This window comes from Staurois parvus, unplaced genomic scaffold, assembly GCF_062004578.1.
Source record: "Staurois parvus isolate SC_StPar_1 unplaced genomic scaffold, SC_StPar_1.0 ptg001316l, whole genome shotgun sequence".
NCBI lineage: Eukaryota > Metazoa > Chordata > Amphibia > Anura > Ranidae > Staurois > Staurois parvus.
In genome coordinates this window covers 1,465,516-1,490,158 of record NW_028319112.1, presented here as the reverse complement: position 1 = coordinate 1,490,158, position 24,643 = coordinate 1,465,516, and the positions used below count along the sequence as shown (strand labels likewise).

The 24,643-nt window shown below is 40.1% G+C and overlaps 1 protein-coding gene across 1 annotated transcript in view; it reads right to left on the bottom strand.

The window, feature by feature from the left end:
* ARID4A (AT-rich interaction domain 4A) overlaps positions 1-24,643 on the bottom strand; it is a 145,618-nt gene that overhangs the window by 98,619 nt on the left and 22,356 nt on the right. The window contains exon 9 of the mRNA XM_089661127.1: positions 3,688-3,767. Within this exon, the coding sequence (XP_089517253.1) occupies positions 3,688-3,767 (80 nt within the window). The remainder of the gene's footprint in view (positions 1-3,687; positions 3,768-24,643) is intronic.

Below are 24,643 nucleotides of genomic sequence, written 5' to 3'. Positions count from 1 at the left end.
AAATACATGAAGACTAATTTTCAAACAGTCCTGTTCACTGATGAGTGCCGTGCAACCCTGGATGGTCCAGATGGATGGAGTAGTGGATGGTTGGTGGACAGCCACCCTGTTCCAACAAGGCTGCAACGTCAGCAAGGCGGTGGTGGAGTCATGTTTTGGGCCGGAATCATGGGAACAGAGCTGGTCGGCCCCTTTAGGGAACCCGAAGGTGTAAAGATGACCTCTGCAAAGTATGTGGAGTTTATGACTGACCACTTTCTTCCCTGGTACAGAAGGAAGAACTATGCTTTCCGTAATAAAATCATCTTCATGCATGACAATGCACCATCTCATGCTGCAAAGAATACCTCTGCATCAATGGCTGCTATGGGGATAAAAGGAGAGAAAGTCATGGTGTGGCCTCCATCCTCCCCTGACCTAAATCCTATTGAGAACCTTTGGAGCATCCTCAAGCAAAAGATCTATGAGGGTGGGAGGCAGTTTACATCCAAACAGCAGCTCTGGGAGGCTATTCTGACATCTTGCAAACAAATTCAAGCAGAAACTGTCCAAAAACTCACAAGTTCAATGAATGCAAGACTTGTGAAGCTGCTATCAAATAAGGGGTCCTATGTTAAAATGTAACGTGACCTGTTAAAATGTTTAAAAAGTTAGAATGTTGTTAAAAGTTTGATTGAAATAGCTTTTGATTTCAGTAAATATGCTGCAAACACAACAAATGACAATTTTCAGTTCTTTACAACCTATAAAGTGTTTTGAAACTTACTGTGCGTAATAATTTGGAACAGTGCATTGGATGTTTTTTTTGTTTAAAAACAATACTGTTATCATTAGGAGGTTTGTTCAATAAAATGTGAATTGTACTCTTAATAGTTGATAACATGAAAATTATGCTGACTGTTATTTACATCAATTATTTAGGTAAATGAGAAAAATATCATTTGCATAATAATATGGAACACGGTGTAGATAGCCGAATAGGCGTTAAGTAGGTTCTATGAAGCATATACAGCTGGGTGAGAAGGTCTGACAGTATACTGGAGGATAACACCTCTTCCCATATCTCATCATCTAGCTCCCCCACGTCCGCCTCCCATCGAGATTTAAGTTGTTATGCCAAGGTTGATGCAGGAGGTAGAAGAAGCATTATAAAATGTGGATGTAAGTTTTTTGGATTCTGCACCCAGCATTACATCCATAAGGTATGAAGAATCCAGATGTCACCGAAATGGGCATGCAGCGTGTGTCGGAGCTGGAGGTATTGGAAAAGCAAAGTTTGGGAGGTCAAATTCTGATTTAAGGTTTTGAAAGGGTTTAATACCAGCACTGGTGAACAGCTGAGAAATGTACAGAATCCTTCTGTTGATACATAGATGAAAGTCAGGGAGAGTAAGCAACTCATGAAGGCTCAGGTTGTCCCATAGAGGGTTGTGGGCATGTATAGAAGGGGTTTGCAACTTACAGGAGGCTAGTGACCAGATCTTCCAGTGGTGGTACAGTAACCCACTGCGGCCACCCATTGAGGGGTCATGCATGCCCTTTAACAAGAGCTGAAAGGGATGAGTAGCCCCAGAGAAGACTGGAGCACACACCAAGGCAAGATAATGGTCTTTATCCCCTTTATCCAAGTGGAAAAAATTAGACGGTTGGGCAGCTAAATAGTAGTAGTGTAGTATTTTTAAGAGCACACCACAATAGTTTATGTCACGTGTTTACCCATACAAAAAGGTATTAAACAGAGAATCCAGAGACTTGAAAATGCACAATGATAAATATAACAGTGCATGCCAGAGAACATAAAGAATTTTAGGCAGGAGAACCATCTTAATCAAATAAATACGACCCATAATCCCTAGAGGAGTTCAAGCCCAGGCCTGTAGTTTGAATTTCAATATCGGGTATAGAGGTTCCAGTCTGAGCCGAAGATAATCCTCAGCTGCTCGAGAAATGTAAACCAATTAATTTACATGTATTGGGATTTTTTTTTTTTTGCAAAGACATGTAGCAGAATACATTTTGGCCTAAATATATGACGAAATTTGATTTTTTTTTTTAACTGGATATGTTTTATAGCAAAAAGTCAAAAATGTTGGGTTGGTTTTTTTTTTCAAAATAGTCGGACTTTTTTTGCTTATTGCGGGGAAAAAAAAAAAATGCAGTGACGATCAAATACCACTGAAAGAAAGCACTATTTGTGGGGGAAAAAAAAAGGACATACATTTCATTTGAGTGAAGCACTGCATGACTGTGCAATCGTCAGTTAAAGTAACGCAGCGCAAACAATGGCCTGGTCAGGAAGGGGGGTAAATCTTCTGGAGGGCAAGTGGTTAAAATTGCAAATTAAACTTTAAAAGGTTTATAAATGAATTGTTTGAAAGAAAAAACACATTCTGTCCTCTGAAGAGGGAACCACATGGTGGCACCATTCTACTTATTTTGCATAGCCAACAAGCAGAAAGCAGTTTAGCTCCAGTTAAATCCTGCACTCTGTTACATAATAAGCTCCCATTTCTAAGTAAATAATCAGAATTTGTACCTCCAGCATAGTATAATACTACAGGCATACAGAAGTTATTTTCTCCAATTAACACACATGCAGTTTTAGCACCAACCTATAGTGGAATCCATAGACCAGCAGAGGGTGCAGTCAAAGTACAGAATTAAAGGTTCCCTTTCAGGGAGAATACAGGTGCATGGGAATTTGTTTTGGAAAAAACCCTTATGTTACTATTGTGCGGATGGTAAATACAGAGCAAGGTCACAGAAATCTATGCAAGTTTCTAAGCCACCAAACTACTATCTCCAAAAGGACAAAGCAAGATAATCCTTTCTTTGGATTGCCATTCCCCAGCATTGCCGGGGACAAAGGCTCCATTATTGTATATTGTTCAACTACCTCCACAGTAGACATCCAGGGTGAAAACACATCTTTGAAATAATAAAGCAATAAAGATGCTCAATACATGTTAGCCAAAATTTCCAGCCCAGCCGTCTGTAGTGTATAAGCTTTCTATTTGTTAAGCATATGGGAATCTCTAATATTGGTCAAAGTCGCTTTAAAACCCTGCTCTTTTCTTATCCTAAAGTATTTGTTCTACCAAAAAATTTTTAGGCATCAACTTTGTTGGGAGTACATCCAGAAAGCTTGTTTTTTGCCAACACTCCTTATGGATCAGTACTGCTGCTTGAACTTCCAGGCCTGACAGCATGCACTGTAGAGGTCACATGACTGTTCTCATCAGTAGTATTAGGGTCAGTCATTGCCATTGACGGCACAGCACATGCCTGCCCTGTCCCCGGCCTGCAATGTCAGCTGTACCAATGATCCTCATCACAACTGATGGCATTCCAGGTTGGGGCACAAAACCTTAATCATTATTCCTAGTGTACTGATAAGGCGCATGCATGCCACGTCTCAGGCAGAACACAGTTCAGGATACCAACAAGCTATTACGAATGATATAAAACGAATCAGCAGTTACTGTTCCTGCATGTCACCCCCCCCCCCTTTAAGAAGTCTGCTCACAGCAATCAGGAACGGATTCTTTTGTGCAGGAACTGCTGCACTCAAGTCATGTAAGTATGTAGGTCATTTTTATCAAATACTAAATGTCTCCTTAAAGGCATGAAATTAACATCAAACACAAACAGTATTTGGGAAAAAGCACGTGAACGCTAGCTACTCACAATTTTGCATCTGCGAACGATCGCACCAAACACTGGTCTTTTTTCACAGACGTTTCATCACTGCAACTAGGAGATACAACCTAAGGCAGGCAAACAAAAAAGAGAAGTTATTTTTCTTTAAAAATACATTTGTTTTGAAAACAAAAGTTTATTTGAAATAGCCTAACTTCTGCACAGGAAGTGGTTACTTCATATTGAACAAAAAGCCCATTCATCTATATGGTAATCACTGGATAAAACATTAAATTTGACTGTACATGTCAATCCAAAACAAAAAAAAAAAAAAATGAATGGCACTCGGCTTACTGCTATGCACGTACGTTAAAGTTATTCAAAGCACTGGAAATATCTATTAACAAGGACTATTAATGACCTAGTGTTACTAAACCCAGGACCCTGCATTCACTATATCTGGTCTCCCCGGACCCTGCATTCACTATACCTGGTCTCCCAGGACCCTGCATTCACTATACCTGGTCTCCCACAGGACACACAACATGGAAATGCAATTATTTTAGTAAATATAAACTGCTAAATACCTTTTCTCATCGGCAGTTAGAGCAGTATTGTGACTTCAGCAGAGCACTGGTTAAAGCTTGTATGAGGAGTTTTCTTTCTGCTCTAGGAGGATGTGAAACCCTGAACCTCTGTCTGGACAGTGCTGATTGGCCCTGTGCTGATAACATGCACTCTCCCAAGGAAAAAAAAAAAACCTCTCTAGCAATACACACTAAACTGAGCATGTGCAGAATGGCTACGGTTTATTCTGTCTTATCAGGAGATAAGATGTGGACATTTGAACAAGAGGAGGAGCAGAGAAGTCTGGATCAAATGGCCCTTTTACACAATGCAAATTAACCCCTTAGGCTCCACAGTGAGTATAACATGCTTTACTGCATTTACAGACTGATTTTACTGTTGTGGGTTTAGTAACAAAATCTATATGAATTGCAGCTTACACCCTTCGATGTGGAGGCTGGATTTTTTTTATTTAGCGAAGTAAATATACCGCAGGTACAGAAAAATACTTTTAGATCCTTCCAGATATTTTATTCAAGTGCTTGCTTGCTGGTCACCACAGCCTCTTTTCCTTCTGCGGGTGGCTGAGAGCAATCAACGCTTACATATTATTGGAGCGCAGCTCAGTTCTGGAGTACTGTGAGCCCGAGGGGGAGAAGACAGGCTTGGCTTACAAGAAATGGGCAGAATGACAGAATGCCGTTCTGCCCTGAAGAGTACCATTGGCACAGGACAAATGAAGAAATCAGGGACAGGAAGGGAGCATGGAGAGGATAAATGAAGATTAACACTATTTTTTTTAAGGCCCTGTTCACACCATACATGCAGAAAACTGATGTAAACTGATGAGCAGATTTCACTTGCAGAGACATCAGCTTACATCAGTTTTCATGTGCGCTCCAATGAGTTTCATACACGTTGAAGATTACTACACAGAAAAAAATCTGCATGCGATACTAGTATTGTGGTGTGAACAGAGCTCATAGAGAACAATCGATTTTGCCCTTGCCAAACATATGAAGAAAAACTGATGTCTTCGCACCATGGTGTGAATGAGCCCTTACACACTGCTCAAAAAAAATTAAAGGAACAATTTTTAATCAGAGTCTAGCATCAAGTCAGTTAAACTCCTGGGATATTGATCTGGTCAGTTAAGTAGCAGAGGGGGTTGTTAATCAGTTTTAGCTGCTTTGGTGTTAATGAAATTAACAACAGGTGCACTAGATGGGCAGCAATGCGACAACCCCCAAAACAGGAATGGTTTTACAAATGGAGGCCACTGGCATTTAATTCCCTACTCATCTTTTCTGACTGTTTTTCATGTGTTTTGCATTTGGCTGGGGTCAGTGTCACTACTGGTAGCATGAGGTGATACCTGAACCCTACAGAGGTTGCACAGGCAGTCCAACTCCTCCAGGATGGCACATCAATACGTACCATTGCCAGAAGGTTTGCTGCATCTCCCAGCACAGTCTTAAGAGCATGGAGGCGATTCCAGGAGACAGGCAGTTATTCTAGGAGAGCTGGACAGAGCAATAGAAGGTCCTTAACCCATCAGCAGGACCGGTATCCTTTGTGCAAGGAGGAACAGGATGAGCACTGCCAGAGCCCTACAAAATTACCTCCAGCAGGCCACTGGTGTGAATGTCTCTGACCAAACAATCAGAAATAAACTTAATGAGGGTCCTCCAGTGGCCATGTGCTCACTGCCCGGCACCATAGATCTCGACTGGCATTTGCCATTGAACACCAAAATTGGCAGGTCCACCACTGGCTCCCTGTGCTTTCCACAGATGAGAGCAGGTTCACCCTGAGCACATGTGACAGATGTGAAAGGGTCTGGAGAAGCCATGGAGAACATTATGCTGCCTGGAAAATCATTCATCATGACCATTTTGGTGGGGGTCAGTGAAGGTCTGGGAGGCATATCCATGGAGGGGTGCACAGACCTTTACAGGCTAGACAATGGCGCCCTGACTGCCATCAGATATCAGGATGAAATCCCTGGACCCACTGTCAGACCCTACCTTGATGCAGTGGCTCCTGGGTTCCTCCTGGTGCACAACAATGCCCGACTTCATGTGGCGAGAGTATACAGGCAGTTCCTGGAGGATGAAGGAATTGATACCAATGAATGGCCCCCACACTCACCTGACCTAAATCCAGTAGAACACCTCTGGTATATCATGTTCTGGTCCATCCGACGCCGCCAGGTTGCACCTCAGACTGTGCAGGAGCTGGTCCAGATCTGGGAGGAAATACCCCAGGACACCATCCATTGTCAGGCATGCATACAACCACGCAGGGGCCATAAAAACTATCATTTTGATATGCTGCAATGAAATTTCAGCAAAATGGACTGCTGCATAATTTTTCCACTTTGATGGAAATGAAAATTATCAACCTACAGGGGACTGAATTCAAAGAGACCCTGAAAATCAAATGATGGGGCATCCTTACGCTCCTAACACATTACCCAATCCATATCAGTATAGATATCCAGCATGAGATTTTTCCCCACTGAGATCTGATCTGATGTGTTTTCAAAGTGTTCCTTAAATTTTTTTGAGCAGTGTACATTGGGGTAATTTTTTTTTTTTAAAAGAACAGATTATAGGATTAGAAGATCTGATGTCTGTCTATGTCCACTCACTTTGCAATAGAAGTCTGCTTGCTATAGCTGCCTGTGTTTCGGTGGCTGGCAGCCATTAATGGAAGCAGTCCTGGGGGGTATGATGATTATTTCTGGCGTAGAAATGGCTTAAAGGTCTTAAGAGGTCTCAAAAAGGAGTAAGGAGTAGAACTGATCGTGATAAAGGAAACTCCACTTGACCTGCTCCACTATAGTAATGATCTGTTTTGGCTCCAATAAAATACTTAAAAAATAAAACACAGTGTAGTAAAAGATAAGAAACAGTAGTTTGTTCTCAGCAGTAGCATTAGTGTGGACCTTAAACCACCCTGGGCTGTATAGTTAGAATCAGATTATACAATCTTCCTCAGATTTAACAGCAGTAATGCAGGAGGAGAGTCCAAAAGCCTATACACTAAATTATTGGTTTAGGCAAAATTATAAAAATGATGCAGAGGTTTGGTGTGGCTTGGAAGAAATCAAAATTTACCCAAAGAAGAGTCATAGGCATAAGTAATATAACTGTGTAAGTGAGACCAGCTGTAACCATCACTGGTCGAATATTTCTGATACATGAAATAGTTCTACTTCATTCAATCTGGTAAAAAAGTGAGGGAAGAATATATAATCAGCCTGGAAAGACCTAGACCTTTCCCTAGGAACAGGCGTTTACATTAAAGATGGTCTTTGAAATAAACTTTGGGTGTGCATGGCTCTTAGTTTTATGCAACTGCTAGAATTTTAAAATGACAAATAACTATTGGGGTCTTCAATGGTGAGAGGTTAGCCCATGAGATACAAGAGTCAGGGCCCTAGACCATTCCTAAAATTAGGTAGCCAGTCCTTGTAAAACCAACAATCTGTTGCAAAATCTCAGTCTCAAACTCTGAGCTATCAAAACATCTGGTCCTCCACATAGGGAATCATTAACTTCACATTAGTGGCCCATTAGTTACTACATGGCTGTGGTGTCAGCTGTTGTGTTCATCATACAAAAGCAATTGCACAACGGAAGAACCAGACAAAATTTTGACTTGTTCACTTTAAGTTCCAATGAAAACCCTGTTAACTGTACCAAGCTGCTTTGACCAAGGAGGGCATAGTGTGTATAGTTCCTACACGGTTTACAAAAATTTACAATATACAGTTCACAAAAAAGCCAGACACAGTATAGGTAAACTACAATATTTAAAATAAAAAAAAAAAAAAGCACACACATAGAAAAAGAGATGTCAGCAGATAGTTTCACAAACTTTGCAGGCCCCACTGACATGGCAAAACCTAGGTTCCCCAATTATAAAAATAACTACTTTTAACCACTAACTCACCGCCCTATAGCAGATATACTAATACAGGGCGGCCGCTCTGCCCAAAACCACGTAAATATTTGTGATTTTGCAGTTCCGGGTAGGGGTCGCACGCCGCTCTAACTGCGCTGGCATTGGTTGCAGCGGATGTCAATCACTGGGTCTCAGCCGGAACTCTGTGAACGTCACTAAAGCTGAGAGGGGAGAGATCTGTGTGTAAACAACACAGATGTCTCTCCTATCAGCATAGACATGTTGTTTTCTCTCTCTCTCTCTCTCTCTGCACAGCAGGGAGAAAGCAGCATTTCTCCATAGTAAAACAGCACACAGTTAACTCTTTGATAGCCCCAGAGGTTAACCCCTTCCTGCCTAGTGTCATTAGTACAGTGTCAGTGCTTTTTATTAGTGTCACTGGAGATGTCAGTGGGCGTTAGTTGCCAACCAGTGTCAGAATCCCCTCCTCAGTCCTGCTATAAGTCACTGATCGCCGCCATTACTAGTATAAAAAATAACAATAATAATGCAGTATATATACCGCCATTTGTAGACGTTATAACTTTACATAAACCAATTAAATTTACACGTATTGGAATTTATAAAATTTTTTTGTTCTTTAGGAAAGATGTGTAGCAGAATACATTTTGGCCTAAATTTATGAAGAAATTTTATCTTTTTATTGGATATGTTTTACAGCAAAAAGTCAAAAATATATATTTTTTTTTTCCAAAATTGAGGGTCTTTCTATTTAAAAACTAAAAGTCAGAGATGATCAAATACCACCGAAAGAAAGCTCTATTTGTGGAGTGGGGGGGGGGGGAGGAAATTACATAAATTTCACTTATGTACAACATTGCAAGATCATGTCACTTAAAGTAAAGCAGTGCCGTACTGCAAAGAATGGCCTGGTCAGGAAGGAGGGGGGGGGGGGGGGTAAATCCTCTGGAGGGCAAGTGGTTAAAGGATAAGTTCACCTTTTGACCAAAAATAATAAATGCAGATTTTTTTTTAATGTAAAATAAAAAATGTGCATTTACTATTTTTGGTTGCAGGAGCCTGCAAACCATTGCACCAGCGATCAGCAGGTCACACGGCTGCGCTGGTTTTAAAAAGTGACAGCTATTACGGGCCCTAGTGGCCCTGCTCCCCCTCTTCTGGATCCTCATCTGGTGTTCCTGGCTACTCCTCTTCTCGGTGTGTCATCATAGAAAGCAGCTTCCTACTGTGGCACACCTGTGGGCTTGATTCTGAACCACGCTGTCTCTGTCCATAGACAAACAGTGTGGCTTGGCCCCGCTCATTCATCACAGGATTTGATGGACATTGGCTCCCGCTGCCTCAGCAAAGCCTGTAAAAGCAGGGAGAGAAGATAGAGCAGCTACAGTTGGGCACAGCACTAGATCGAGTGAGAGCTCAGGTAAGTATAAGGGGAGGGGTGAGGGGATGCTAATAACACCTAGACATTTTTTATCTTAATGCAGGGAATGCACTAAGGTAAAAAAAAGTTTAGTCTTTAGAACCACATTAACCTTGCAGGCCTGATATCGCAAGGATGGATCAGTTTTAATGAACAAGATGCTTATAATAGGTTCATTATTATGATGGCTGATCTCACCGCCCGATCGCAAGGCCTGAGAGGTAAAAGGTGGTGGACTAGAACATCAACTTTATGAAAGTACTCCTATCATAAGGTAAACATGGGGGCTGCCATCACCGGTCTATCTCTGAAAATACCATTTGTCTGGCTGCACATGGCTTTAGTCATTTTAAATATAATTCTGACACAAATATGTAAATCCCAACCAGAACCCCTTTCCTGTATACTGTTTTAGGTCAGTGACTAGAGCCAATAATCAGCATGACAGTCTGAAAACTAACACCAAAAAGAGAGGTTGGCAACAATAGCCTCAATAATGCACTTCTGACATGTACAGTTGCAAGAAAAAGTATGTGAACCCCTTGGGATTACGTGGAGTTTTGCATGAATTGGGCATAAAATGTGCTCTGAACGTCATCTAAGTCACAACAATAGAAGAACACAGTCTGCTGAACATAATACTACACAAAAATTAGATGTTGCCATGGTTTAATTGCACATAACATGTAAACATTCACAGTGCAGGGAGGAAAAAGTATGTGAAGCCCTAGCTTAATGACTTCTCCCAGAGCTAATTGGAGCCAGGAGTGAGCCAACCTTGACTGCAATCAGTTTGATGATATTGGATGTGTTGCTGACAGTTGTCCTGCCCTTAAAAAACACACACCTGTTTTGGATTTACTGGTTTCAAGAAGCACTGTCTGATGTGAACCATGCCTTGCAGAAAAGAGCTCTCAGAAGACCTACGATCAAGAATTGTTGACTTGCATGAAGCTGGAAAGGGTTACAAAAGTATCTCCAAAAGCCTTGATGTTCATGTGTCCACGGTAAGACAGACTGTCTACAAATGGAGAAAGTTTAGCACTGTTGCTACTCTCCCTAGGCAGGGTCGTCCTGTAAAAATGACTGCAAGAGCGCAGCGCAGAATGCTGCATGAGGTAAAGAAGAATCCCAGAGTGTCAGCTAAAGACCTACAGAAATCTCTGGCACATGCTAACATTTTTGTTGACACATCTACAATAAGGAAAACATTAAACAAGAATGGAGTACATGGGAGGACACCACGGAGGAAGCCATTGCTGTCCAAAAAGAATATTGCAGCACGTTTGAAGTTTGCAAAAGAGCACCTGGATGTTCCACAGCACTACTGGCAAAATATACTGTGGACAGATGAAACCAAGATTGAGTTGTTTGGGAAGAACACACAATACTATGTGTGGAGAAAAAAAGGCACAGCACACCAACATCAAAACCTCATCCCCACTGTAAAACATGGCGGAGGGAACATCATGGTTTGGGGCTGCTTTGCTGCCTCAAGGCCTGGACAGATTGTTGTCATTCATGGGAAAATGAATTCCAGAGTTTATCAAGACATTTTGCAGGAAAACGTACGACCATCTGTCCGCCAACTGAAGCTCCGCAGAGGATGGGTGATGCAACAGGACAATGACCCAAAGCATACAAGTCATTCAACAAAACAATGGCTGCAACAGCACAGAATACGCCTTCTGGAGTGGCCCAGTCAGAGTCCTGACCTCAACCCGATTGAAATGCTGTGGCATGACCTTAAGAGAGTGATTCACACCAGACATCCCAAGAATATTGCTACACTGAAACAGTTTTGTGAAGAGGAGTGGTCCAAAATGACTCCAGATCGTTGTGCAGGTCTGATCTGCAACTACAGGAAACATTTGGTTGAGGTTATTGCTGCCAAAGGAGGGTCAACCAGTTATTCAGTCCAAAGGTTCACATACTTTTTCCTCCCTGCACTGTGAATGTTTACATGTTATGTGCAATTAAACCATGGCAACATCTAATGTTTGTGTAGTATTATGTTCAGCAGACTGTGTTCTTCTATTGTTGTGACTTAGATGACGTTCAGAGCACATTTTATGCCCAATTCATGCAAAACTCCACGTAATCCCAAAGGGTTCACATACTTTTTCTTGCAACTGTATACCTGAAATAGTTATTTAAAGTGGCACTAAAGTCATTTTTTTTTACCTAATGCATTCTCTGCACTAGGGTAACAAATGCCCCAGTATGTGTCCTACCCACCCCCATCCCTAAACATTTACCTGACTCCTGCCTACTCCAGCGCTGTCATAGCTGCAGAACTGCTCCCCTCACTTCCTGCTTTCACAGGAGACACTGAGGGCAAAGGAAGAAGCTGACAGCACTGGTGGGAGACTTTCAGAAAAAGAGGTAAGAGGGACCTTTCTGTGCAATATCATCACACAGAGCAATACAGCAGTTAAATATTACTCCTTTTTTATTAAAAAGAAAAAACAACCTATTAGTATCACTTTAAATCCAAAGCTCTTTAGGTTTCCTGATGCACTGAGCAAAGCAAGTGAAAGTACAAGCAGGAATCTCACCAAATGCTGACAGATAACTAGCATCAACCTAAGCACAAGCTTACTCCAACTAGACGTTCATTCTTCAGAGAGCAGAAAAATTACCAGATGAAATATCTGAGCACCCTAAACCATTTCAATCGAGGTGGATGTCGGCACGTGCACACTTCTGACATTTCTAACAAAATTGCCAAGTTGTCTATTAAAAAAAAAATGCCATGGCTGCTGCAGAAAAGAAGAGGTCTCAGTCAACAGAGAAATAAATCTGTTAAAATATATCTAAAGCCAAAACTAATTTTTTTTTCTTTTATTTTGGACAGAAGATGGTTAAAACCCATTACCCATTTGTCATTTATGCCCCATCTGAGAGATAGTCTTTTACTTTGTGCCCTGTAGACACAACACAAAAATTTAAAAAATCTCTGCAGTGAGGGAAATACTCTCAGGATTAGCACAACAAGTTTCCTCAGTGGAAGACTTTATTCCGGTTTCAGTGACAACTCAAGATTGTGGATTTACCTTCTTTTCATCCCCACGGACAATGATCATCGATACGATGAGACTAATCTCCCCAGCAGGGACACAAACCATGAAAACAATGACGGGTTCCAACATTTCCTTTCTATAGTAAAAAAAAACCTGGATATATGGAGAACAGAGCAGCAGGGTAGCTTTCTTACTGCTGAAACAGGCCAAGACCAAGAAGTGGACAGAAGAAGGAAATTAAAACAGGAAGAGCTCCCTGCTTGAGTCCGAGGGGTTAGCGGTCAGCTGGGAATTAGAGCCAGCTTCCAGTCACAACATATTGATGCTGGTGGGTCTTACAGGACATATTAGAATAATTATATTTTGGGTTGTCAGAATTCAATGATTGTAAGCACTATGTAGCTCAGGCACTAAGGGGTATATTTATAAAAACTGTTAAAAAACAAAATTTCAACCAAAAGCTTACACGTTTTTGTAATTTGATGCAACTGAAAAAATGTATGAATCCTGGGAAAAATGTGTGAGAATCTTGCTTGAAAACATTTAGAAACAAAGTCCTCAGCACTGGATACATTTCTTTTATTGCACCTGCATGCTCTGCCCTCCTCAGATAATAGTGGTCACTTTCTCTCCTCTCAGCTGTAAGAAGCTAAAGTGTCAGCTGGGCTAAGATAGCTTTAACCACTTCCCATCCGGCTCATGTATATAAACGGCCAGACAGGAGCAGTGCAGGGGCGGGTAGCCATTTATAAATGGCCTCCCTGCTTGTGCGCGCTTCCCTGGGAGCATGCAGCACCGCGATCCGGTGCCCGCTGTGTCCTCTGGACACAGTGGAACACCGGTCGTTTTAAACAACCTGTGTGAGGTCACGATCATGTGATCACTGATTGGCCAATCAGTGATCACATGAAGACTAGTATCAAGATGAAACTTCTGACATCATTGCTTACTACGTGTGAAATCTGAATAATCACAGAGGTCACATGGTACAAGGCTATTCACAAGCTCACACAGTATTTCTCAATGGCTGCAAGAATGCAGTCAGAGAGAAGGAGAAATTATTGCTTTTACAGCCTTTATGGGTGTAAAAGTAATCAGTGTAAAAAAAAAAAATCTTCATCACCCCCCACAAGTAGTACAAAAAACAAATAATATAAAAAAATAAAATAAAAATGTAAAAAAAAAAATTTAGAAACAATTATAATTTTTGGTTATAAACTAATTTAGGTTATTTTTTTTTTTCAAAGAAGATAACTGAATAAATTTTGGCCAAGATTTATGAAGAAAGATTATTTATTTGCAAAATTGTATAAGAAAAACACTTTTTTTTCAAAATGTTTGGACTTTTTTAATTATATAGCAAAGAAAATAAAAATCCCAGTGGTGAATAAATACCACCAAAAAAAATGTTATCTGTCTCAAAAAAATGCTAAAAAATTCATATGGGTACAGTGTTGTATGATCGCGCAATTGTCATTCAAAGCACGATAGCACTGAAAGCTGAAAATTGGCCTGGACAGGAAGGGGGTAAAAGTGTCCAGACTTGAAGTGGTTAATTTCTAACTGAACCTTGATAAATAGCTTTCTTTTGTCAGGATTTATCTAGAAAAAGCCTAAGCAGCCTGGGACAAAAAAACCATGCTATGTATTCCCAACACTACTATGACAAGGCTGCCAAGGGACAGGTGCCGAGCCAAATTCAACAAGACCATCAGAGATTATCAGGAACTTAGGCCAACATTTACAGTTGTCCCATTAGGGGGGCTGTTCCAGAGCATTTTCAAAACTATTAAATTCTCAAGGTAGAAGATGCACTACACAAATAGACAAAAATGCCAAGTTATAGTTCACACACCAAAAAACAAAAACACAGCATGTGCATCTTTTCCTCCATGAAGCCAGAAGAAAAGCGTATTAAACCATTAAGGCAATCTGATATAAATATGGATTGCACAATTCTCATTTTAAAAAGGCACAGGTCTCAGAGCTGATCTGATCCTGACTTCATTACAGAGTAAGTTACTTACAAGCAATACTACAGCCAGTGAACTCCGAAAAGTCAATGGCTATGAACTTACATGGTGGTGACTTGGTGTGGATGGAGAAATCTGCACTGCTGACTACTGTATTACCACTTGCCCTCTAGCGGATTTACCCCCCTTATGACCAGGCCTCTTTTTGCTACTCGGCGCTGCACTAATTCAACTGATAATTGTGCGGTCATGCAATGCTGTACGCAAACAAAAATTACATCCTGTTTTTCACCCAAATAGATCTTTCTTTTGGTGGTATTTGATCACCTGTGCGCTATTTATTTTTCACGCTATAAACAAAAAAAGACCGAAAATTTCGAAGAAAAACTATATTTTTTTACTTTCGGCTAAAAAATTATATAGTAAACTCAAAGTTGGTTATAAATTTTGACCAAAATGTATTCTGCTACATGTTTTTGGTAATAAAAATCCCAATAAGTGTATATTGATTGCTTTTTGTGAAAGTTATAGAGTCTACAAACTATGGTATAGATGCTGCAATTTATGCCATTTTTGCTATAGAGCGCTGCACTAGTTTAACGGACAATTGCGCAGTCATACAATATGGTACATACATGAAATTGATGTCCTCTTTTATTACACAAATACAGCTTTCTTTTGGTAGTATTTGATCACCTGTGCGCTTTTTATTTTTGGCGCTATAAACAAAAAAAGTTTGAGAAATTTTATTTTTTTTTTAAAAAACAATATTTTCTCATTTCTGTCATAAAAAGTATAAAAAAAAACCCAGCAGTGCAGATTTCTCCATCCACACCAAGTCAAGCCATGTATAAAATTTCATCATAAATTTAGGCCAAAATGTATTCTGTTACATGTTTTTGGTTAAAAAAATCCCAATAAGAGTATATTTATTGCTTTGTGTGAAAGTTATAGCGTCTACAAACTATGGAATAGACAATGGAATTTACACAGCTTTTACTTTCTGACTGCTCATCGCATTTCTTAAGGTGCTAAAATACCAGGACAGTACAAACACCCCCAAATGACCCCTTTTCAGAAGGTAGACACCCTAAGCTATCTGCTGAGAGGCATATTGAGTCCATGGAAGATTTATTTTTTTTCTACAAGTTTCTGGAAAATGACAAAATCTTTTTTTTTTTTCTACACAAAGTTGTCGTTTAAATGATTTCTCGCACAAGCCATGGGCATATGTGGAATTACACCCTAAAATACATTCTGTTACTTCTACAGAGTATGGGGATACCACATGTATGAGACTTTTTGGGAGCCTAGCCACATACAGGAGCCTGAAATCCAATGACCACTTTGAAAGCCTGAAGGTGCGTAACTTCCCCATTTCACTTCCTCCCTACCTATCATAGTTTTGAAGGCCCTGAAATGCCAGGATAGCACCAAACCCCCCCAAATGACCCCTTTTTGAAAATAGACACTCCAAGGAATTTAAAAAGAGGCATGGTGAGTATTTTGCAGATCTCATTTTTTCTCACAAGGTTTTGAAATATAAAAAAAAGAATAGAAAAAATGTTTTTATTTTTTTTCTTCATTTTCCAAAAACTTGTGGCAACAAATGAGATCTGCAACATACTCACCATGCTTCTTATCAAATTCCGCTTCAATAAAATTTGTCCACATATAAGTGGTACCCCATATGGAAAAAGGATGACACCAAGTCCCAAACTATCCACTACTCCCCATGTAGTCTGGGCATCCGGGGGGCTTCATGTGACTCACTTTTCTCTCATAAATCCAAAACTTATAAGTATAGTCTGTTGCCCTCTCACAGGTCTTCTACATCTTGACCTCATATCTGGCACGCTTGCTGGGGAGAAATTGTTTGAATGCAAGGCAGCCAGAAAAATTAATGAGGGACTCATCAACACAGATGTTTTGCTGGGGAGTATAGACATCTGCAAATTTTTGGTTAAGGTGATTTACGAGGGGCTGAATTTTGTGGAGCCGGTCAAATTCAGGGTTACCCCAAGGATGACAGAGTTTATTGTCATTGAAATGCATAAAACACATTATACTCTCATATCTATGCCTGGCCATGGCAGCAGAGAACACGGCATATGATGAATCGCGTCTGTGGACCAATACAACCGCAATTCATTTTTTTTAGTAATGCCCATGTCGAGGGTTAGGCCCAAAAAAAAATATAAATTCGAAAACCGTAATGAGCTTCCATGCGACTGGTCTGGCAAGGTTTGAATTTGGGTTGGCGGCGATAAATTGTTGTGCATATAAAATGCTTTGGTCCACAATCAACGCATACAGATCTTCCGTGAAAAACAGCTCCAAAAAATCAAGGGGAGGAGTTAAATTTGCTATTTTCACCTGAATTCCAGGTTGGGCAGTGAATGGGTGAAGTACGGGTGCTGCAGAATTTGTGGGCTACCAATCGGGATTTGCAAGTACATCCGGAAGGATACTAGGAGCTCTACGGGCCTGTGTGCGAATTCTTGGTGGTTGCAGGACAATACTTGTGCTCGCCATCGCACCAGCTTGTACTGGACTTATGGGACTCGCCACATCACCAAGTCATACTGCAGTGCTGGTATTATTATTATTATACAGGATTTATATAGCGCCAACAGTTTGCTCAGCGCTACAATATAACGGGAGACAATACAGCAACGATACAGTTCAATACAAGAGGGTTAGGAGGGCCCTGATCCTGGGAGCTTACAATCTAAGAGATATGTGAAAGACCAGGATGTACTAGACCGCTGGTGCTCGCCAGTTCACCAAAAGGTAGCGTGGCACTAGTACTGGCACTCTGCTGCATATGAGAGTCATCAAAATTTACCGGCAAGTGCTAACAGAATCAGGTCTGATTCTGCGAACACTGCAGTTTTGTGTGCAATGTATCGAGTGACAGGGACCTACTGGTATTGGACTTGCTGGGGGAGAAGGGGGGTAAGAGCAGGGGCTAAACGCAGGTGCTGGGGCTGATCCCGCTAATTCTGCCTATTTGGGGACGCTATACTAATGTGAACGCTGGTATAGCGCTGATCTGATCAAACATATTTATCCGTTCAGACACTATACTAGCAATGGAGGTTTACTGTGTATAAGCGTGTTCCTGGCAATCAAGGGGTTAAATGTGATGACAGGTGTACTGACGGGCAATCTGATGCTATCTGAGAGAGGAGTGAAAACCACGGGAGCACAAATCACGTATATATATATATATATATATATATATATACATATGTGTATGTATGTATGTATGTATGTATGTATGTATGTATGTATGTATGTATATGATTTTGTGCACCTGTGCCGCCCTGTAGCAGTATGTCTGCTATAGGGCGGTCATGACGCGGTTACAGAAGAGGTTTGTGTTATGGTGCTGCGTCACTTTAACGGACAATTGCACGGTTATGCAACGCTGCACCAAAATTAAATTTCCATCCTTTTTTTCCCCCACGAATTGGGCTTTCTTTTGGTGGTATTTGATCGCCTGTGCGGTTTTTATTTTTTTTGACCTATAAAAAAAAGACCCGACAATTTTGAGAAAAAAAAAACAATATTTTGGACTTTTTGCTATAAAACATGTCCAGTAAAAAAAATTTAAAAATCAAATTCGTCAAATTTCGGCCAAAATGTATTCTGTGACATTTCTTTGCTAAAAAAAAAAAATCCCAATACGTGTAAATTAATTGTTTTTTTTTATACTAATAATAGTGGCGATCAGCGTCTTATGGCGGGACTGACATCCCCAGTGACACCAATACAGTGATCAGTGCAAAAAAAAAAAAAACCACTGACAATAATGGCACTGGGGAGGAAGGAGTTAACTTCTGGAGACAATCAAAGGGTTAACTGTGTGAGGGTAGTGTTTTACTAGGGGGTGGGGGTGTGTACCTCTCTGTTACACACTGTTCCTGGAGGCTGTGTCCAGCAATCCCGGAACAGTGAGCTGAAAGCTGACATGGAGGAAAGCTCCATTGAAAACAATGCAGCCTTCCTCTCTGTCTCTGATTGCCGGCCGAGACCCGGTGATTGACACCCTCGACCGCGATCGTTGCCGCGGGTATGGCGGTCACGTGCTTCGCGCGTGCCCCCTATCCCGGAAAGCAGGATCAGGTTTATATACGTGATCCTGCGCACAGGGGCCGCCTTGTAGCAGTATATGTACTGCGGGCAGTCCCCTAGTGGTTAAAACCAGGAAAAAATAAACAACACACAACAGAAAGGAGCACCTGACCAAAATCAGATAAAAGATGAATTGAAGATCATTTTCAATAATTGATTTTAAAAAAACAATAAAAACAAAAACAGCCAACGTGTTTTGGGGGCAACATCACTCCCCCTTTTTCAGGGTTCAACGCAGGATAAAACTTGAATGGACTTCACAGATTTATACTGGAACCAGTAACTTTCTTAATAAGAACAACCTGACAGCAGTTTCTGAGCAGCTATTGATGTTAAAAGGGCCACCCACGCCTCACATTGTTGGCTGATTCAGCAGGCATCGCCCAGAATTGGAGTCATGTATGGCTAGCATAGGCCTCAATTCTGTATGCTAGTTGTGGGTCATTGAGCATGACCTTTTAGCTAGACTACCATGGGAGCAGAGGTGACCTGAAATCTGACAGCTGCTGCCAACTTCCTAACCTCAGACTCTGCACTCATAAGTGAGTAAAGTTGGGCAGTGGGCTCACCAGTGACTATTACGCTTTAGCGGATCTTTGACCCTTGCATTGCCTAACCCCAGCACCATCAACAATTGCAAGACTATCCAGGATGCTAAATAGACCCAAAACTTGTAACAAAAGCATTCTGTAAATAAAAATGTAATCTAATCTGTCTTACAATCCATAATCACTACCATAGACAAAAGAAACAAAAAATGCTTTTGCTCTTTTGCTGTCAGAGCTGTTTTTGCATTTTAGTCCTAAAGATTACATAAAACCCCCAACAAAACGTCTTACTTTCTGTCCCCTATGTAATGAAAAAAAAAGTAATAAAAAAAACTTTTTTAATTGTAAAAAATTACAAAAAGTTACACCCAAGCAAATAACATCCCCTGAAACAAAACAAGAAAAAAAAAGTGAGGCCCCCCACCCCCACATATACGCACATACAAACGAAAAAGCACGTGCTGGGGTGCCTACGCATGAAAACATTGAATGCAATACACGTTACAAGTGCAGCCAGAATGAGAGCGATAATTCTAGCACAAGACCACCCCTGTAACACTATACTGATGACCTATAAGGGCTTTAAAAGGGTCGCCTATAGAAAATATCGGGTACTGAAGTTTGTTGCCATGTCACGAGTGCACACAAATTTAAGGTTTGACATGTTGGAGATCTATTTACTCGCTGCAACCTTGTCTTTTATATTCCACCAAAAAATAGGGTAATTTATTGCTATTTTGTGCCCTAAAATTAACTTGCGTGTATATTTTACTGAACTTTTGAACTTCCTAGACCTTTGCAGTAATATCGTGTGACATGAAAAATTGGAACTACCACTATCTTATTCTCTAGGGACTCTGCTTTCAGAAAATATACATTTGGGGGGTTTTATGTAATCTTCAGGCCTAAAATCATTTTTTAAACGGGTGTTTATTATTTATATATAGAGAAAAGGTGCAGCGCTATTAGTATAAATAATGAAATATCAATATTGGTTCACAATAACAATATTGAATCATAATCTTCATAAATTTGTTATTCAATCTAGTGTCCAAAAACACAAAAGAACGTAACGTGCAGATTCTATCCGGTCTCCTTCCTCGATAAGGATAAGTGATCCGAAGGTGAACAGGAAAATAAATGAAATGCGCACTCACCAGAAGTGCGTTTATAAAACGCATGAAAGAAGTTTTCCTTTCTCATCAGATACATCTAAGTCCTCGACTCTCAGGTCAAGCTGCATTCTCTGGTCCTCACCATTCATCCATCGTGGCCAGGTTCCCTGATTCCTCAGACATTCATGCACCTCTGGGGTCCCTCCTTAAGCTTGGTACTGCGAAAGGGTGGTGCTCATAAAAGAGCCCAATAAGGGACATCACATAGCGTGATACTGCGTAAAATACTTTATTTCCAAAGCAGAGGTGAAAAAAACGAAGAAACAAAAATCCTGACCTAGTGATTTCAAATAGCCACCAGCGGGGGCTAAGATGTGAAGTGCTGCAGCCCTCTGACGCGTTTCGTGCTATGCACATCCTCAAAGGGTACAGGGCTGCAGCACTTGGACATCTTAGCCACCGCTGGTGGCCATTTGAAATCACTAGGTCAGTATTTTTGTTTCTTCGTTTTTTTCACCTTTCCTTATTGGGCTCTTTATGAGCACCACCCTTGCGCAGTACCAAGCTTAAGGAGGGACCCCAGAGGTGCATGAATGTCTGAGGAATCAGGGAACCTGGCCACGATGGATGAATGGTGAGGACCAGAGAACTCAGCTTGACCTGAGAGTCGAGGACCTAGATGTATCTGATGAGAAAGGAAAACTTCTTTCATGCGTTTTATAAACGCACTTCTGGTGAGTGCGCATTTCATTTATCTTCCTGTTCACCTTCGGATCACTTATCCTTATCGAGGAAGGAGACCGGATAGAATCTGCACGTCACATTTTGTGTTTTTGGACGCTAGATTGAATAACAAATTTATGAAGATTATGATTCAATATTGTTATTTTGAACCAATATTGATATTTCATTATTTATACTAATAGCGCTGCACCTTTTCTCTATATGTTGTCTTGGAAGGTTATGTTGGTTGCCTTTTTTGGTGTTCTAGCGGCTTGTATTTGATTTTGACTACAGTAAGCGCTCGCTATACAAATCTATACTGGGTGTTTATTATTATTATTAACCACTGGCCCTCCAGAGGATTTACCCCCCTTCCTGACTAGGCCATTTTTGCGTTATGGCGCTGCGTTACTTTAACTGACAGTTGCGCAGTCATGCAATGCTGCACCCAAAGTAAATTTACATCCTTTTTTTCCCACGAAAGAGCTTTCTTTCAGTGATGATATTTGATCGCCTGTGCATTTTTTTTATTTTTTGTGCTATACCGACAATTTTGAGAAGAAAAAAACAATATTTTTAACTTTTTGCTATTAAACATGTCCAGTAAAAAAATTTTTAAAAATCAAATTTCATCATAAATTTAGGCCAAAATGTATTCTGCTACATGTCTTTTCTAAAAAAAAAAAATCCCAAAACGTGTAAATGAATTGGTTTACGTGAAAGTTATAGTGTTTACAAATGCGGTATATATACTGGGATTTTATTTATTTTAGGTTTACTAGTAATGGCGGTGATCAGCGACTTATAGCGGGACTGTGGCAGGCATTCTTACACTGACTTGATGTTACTGACATCCCCAGTGACACCATTACAGTGATCAGTGCTAATAAAAACCACCGACACAGTACTAATGACACTGGGCAGGAATGGGTTAACATGTGGGGCGATCAAAGGGTGAACTGTGTGCTGTGTGTGGGTGCTTCACTGTAAGCACAATGCTTTGCATAGCCATGCATAGCAGTGTGCAGTAGCTGACAGGGGAGAGAACTGTATTGTTTACTTACAGTTCTCTCCCCTCCATCACTAATGCTCCTCGATCACTGGGTGCAGGCGAGTAATCACCGACCGGGACCCGGTGATTGAAAGCCAAGGCCATGAACAGTGGCGTGGGTAGGGCACGTGCCCCCTACCCAGAAATACAAAAAACACACACGATTTTGCGCACCCGTGCTGCCCTGTAGCAATATTACTGCTATAGGGCGGGCGAGAAGAGTTTAATATTAGTAATAATTTATTTACTTTTTTTAAAGGTTAGGGGTTATTTATCATGTTTTTTTTTATTTGTGTATTTACTTTACATTTATTTATATATTACTTTTTTTTTTTCTTAACATTTGCATTTGAGCAGAAAATCGCGGAAAAAATGCAAAAACGCGTTTCTATTCTTTTCTAGGAGAATAAAAACGCGCCAAAAAATTTGCAAATCTCCCCCATTTGAGCTACAAAAGTAACTCCAAAACTTTTTTGAGCTTCAGGTGTTCTGCTTCAGGTGACTTGGAGTGGAGATGTAAACCATCTCCACAGAATAATATTGACATTTTTTTCCCCGAGCGTTTTGGAGCTTCAAGCTACAAAACTCTCAGGTGTCAATGGGGCCAAAAACTAAATTTGACGTCAAAATTAACACTTCTTGTTACAAAGCATTTCCAACCTGCATTTGGGGTGTCAATAACATTGCACTGACATTGAAAATTGCAAGGGCAGTATGAATTGAATATGGTGCGAGGAAACACGTATAAATTGTGGGTTTCCCGTACCACGCTCTAGTGTAACCCAGGGATTATGAAACCATATGTGAAATGAATTAAATTGGTAGTCAGAAAGTAAAAGCTGCTTAAATTCCAGTATCTGTACCATAGTTTGTAGACGCTATAAAACTTTCACATAAACCAACATACACTTACTGGGATTGTAGCAAATGTAGCAAAATATATTTTGGCCTAAACTTATGAAAAAAATTGAGTTTATTGGATATTTTTTATAACAGAAATTAGAAAATACCTAAATTTTTGGGTTTTTTTGTTTATAGCGCAATAAAATAAAAAACCCAGAAGTGATCAAATACCACCAAAAGAAGCTCTATTTGTGGGGAAAATAATGACATAAATTTCATTTATGTAGAGCATTGCATGACTGCGCAATGGTCAATTAAACTAGTAAACTAGCATAGCATAGCAAAAACCAAAAAAAAAAAATGGCATAAATTCTAGTATCTATACCATAGTTTGTAGAGGCTATAAAACTTTCACATAAACCAATTAATATACACTTATTGGGTTGGTTTTTTTTTACCAAAGACATGTAGCAAAATACATTTTTGGCCTAAGTTTATGATGAAATTTGAGTTAATTGGATATTTTATATAACAGAAATTAGAAAATATCTTTTTGTTTTTTCCCCCCCAAAAAAATTGTCTTTTTTGTTTACAGCACAAAAAATAAAAAACCCAGGAGGTGATCAAATACCACCAAAAGAAAGCTCTATTTGTGTGAAAAAAGGACATATATTTAGTTTGGGTACAGCATTGCATGACCAAGGAATTACCAGTTGAAATAGCACAATGCCAAATAGCAAAAAATGGCCTGGTCAGGAAGGGGGGGGGGGGGTAAATCTTCCGGAGGGCAAATGGTTACACATGTATTTAATGAAAGCAGTGCAGGAGCGGGTGGACGTTTATAAATGTCCTCCAGCATTCCCTACCTGTGCACGCTCCCTGGGAGAGCGCGGCACCGTGATACGGTGCCCGCTGTGTCGAACACCGATCGCTGTATGGGACCTCTGTGTGAGGTCCCAATCATGTGATCACTTATTGGCCAATCAGTGATCACATGAAGAGTAGTAAGCAAGATGTCACTTCTGACATCATTCACAGATTTTACTAGTAGTAAGCAATGATCACAGAGGTCACATGGTACAAGGCTATTCACAACAGCCTTGTACCATGTGACAAGCTGTGACCAATCACAGCTCACACAGTATTTCTCAATGGCTGCAAGAATGCAGCCAGAGAGGAGAAATGATTGCTTTTACAGCCTTTATAGGTGTAAAAGCAATCAGTGTAAAAAAAATAAATATAAATAATCTTCATCACCCCCCACAAGTAGTACAAAGTGATTATGGTGACACTGTACCGCTAGGAAGATAGTATTTTAAAAAAAAAAAAAAATATATATATATATAAAAAAAAATTTAAAATTGTTTTTTAAATTATAATTTTTGGTTATAAAAACTAATTTAGGTTTGTTTTTTTTTACTAAAAAGATAGCTGAACACATTTTGGGCAAGATTTATGAATAAAGATTGTTTATTTGCAAAATTTTATAAGGAAAAAAAAACAAAAGTTTTTTTTCAAAATGTTTGGACTTTTTCATTTATATAGCAAAAAAATAAAAATCCCAGTGATGAATAAATACCACCAAAGTAAAGTTTTATCTGTGTCAAAAAATGCTAAAACATTTGTATGGGTACAGTGTTGCATGACCGCGCAATTGTCATTCAAAGT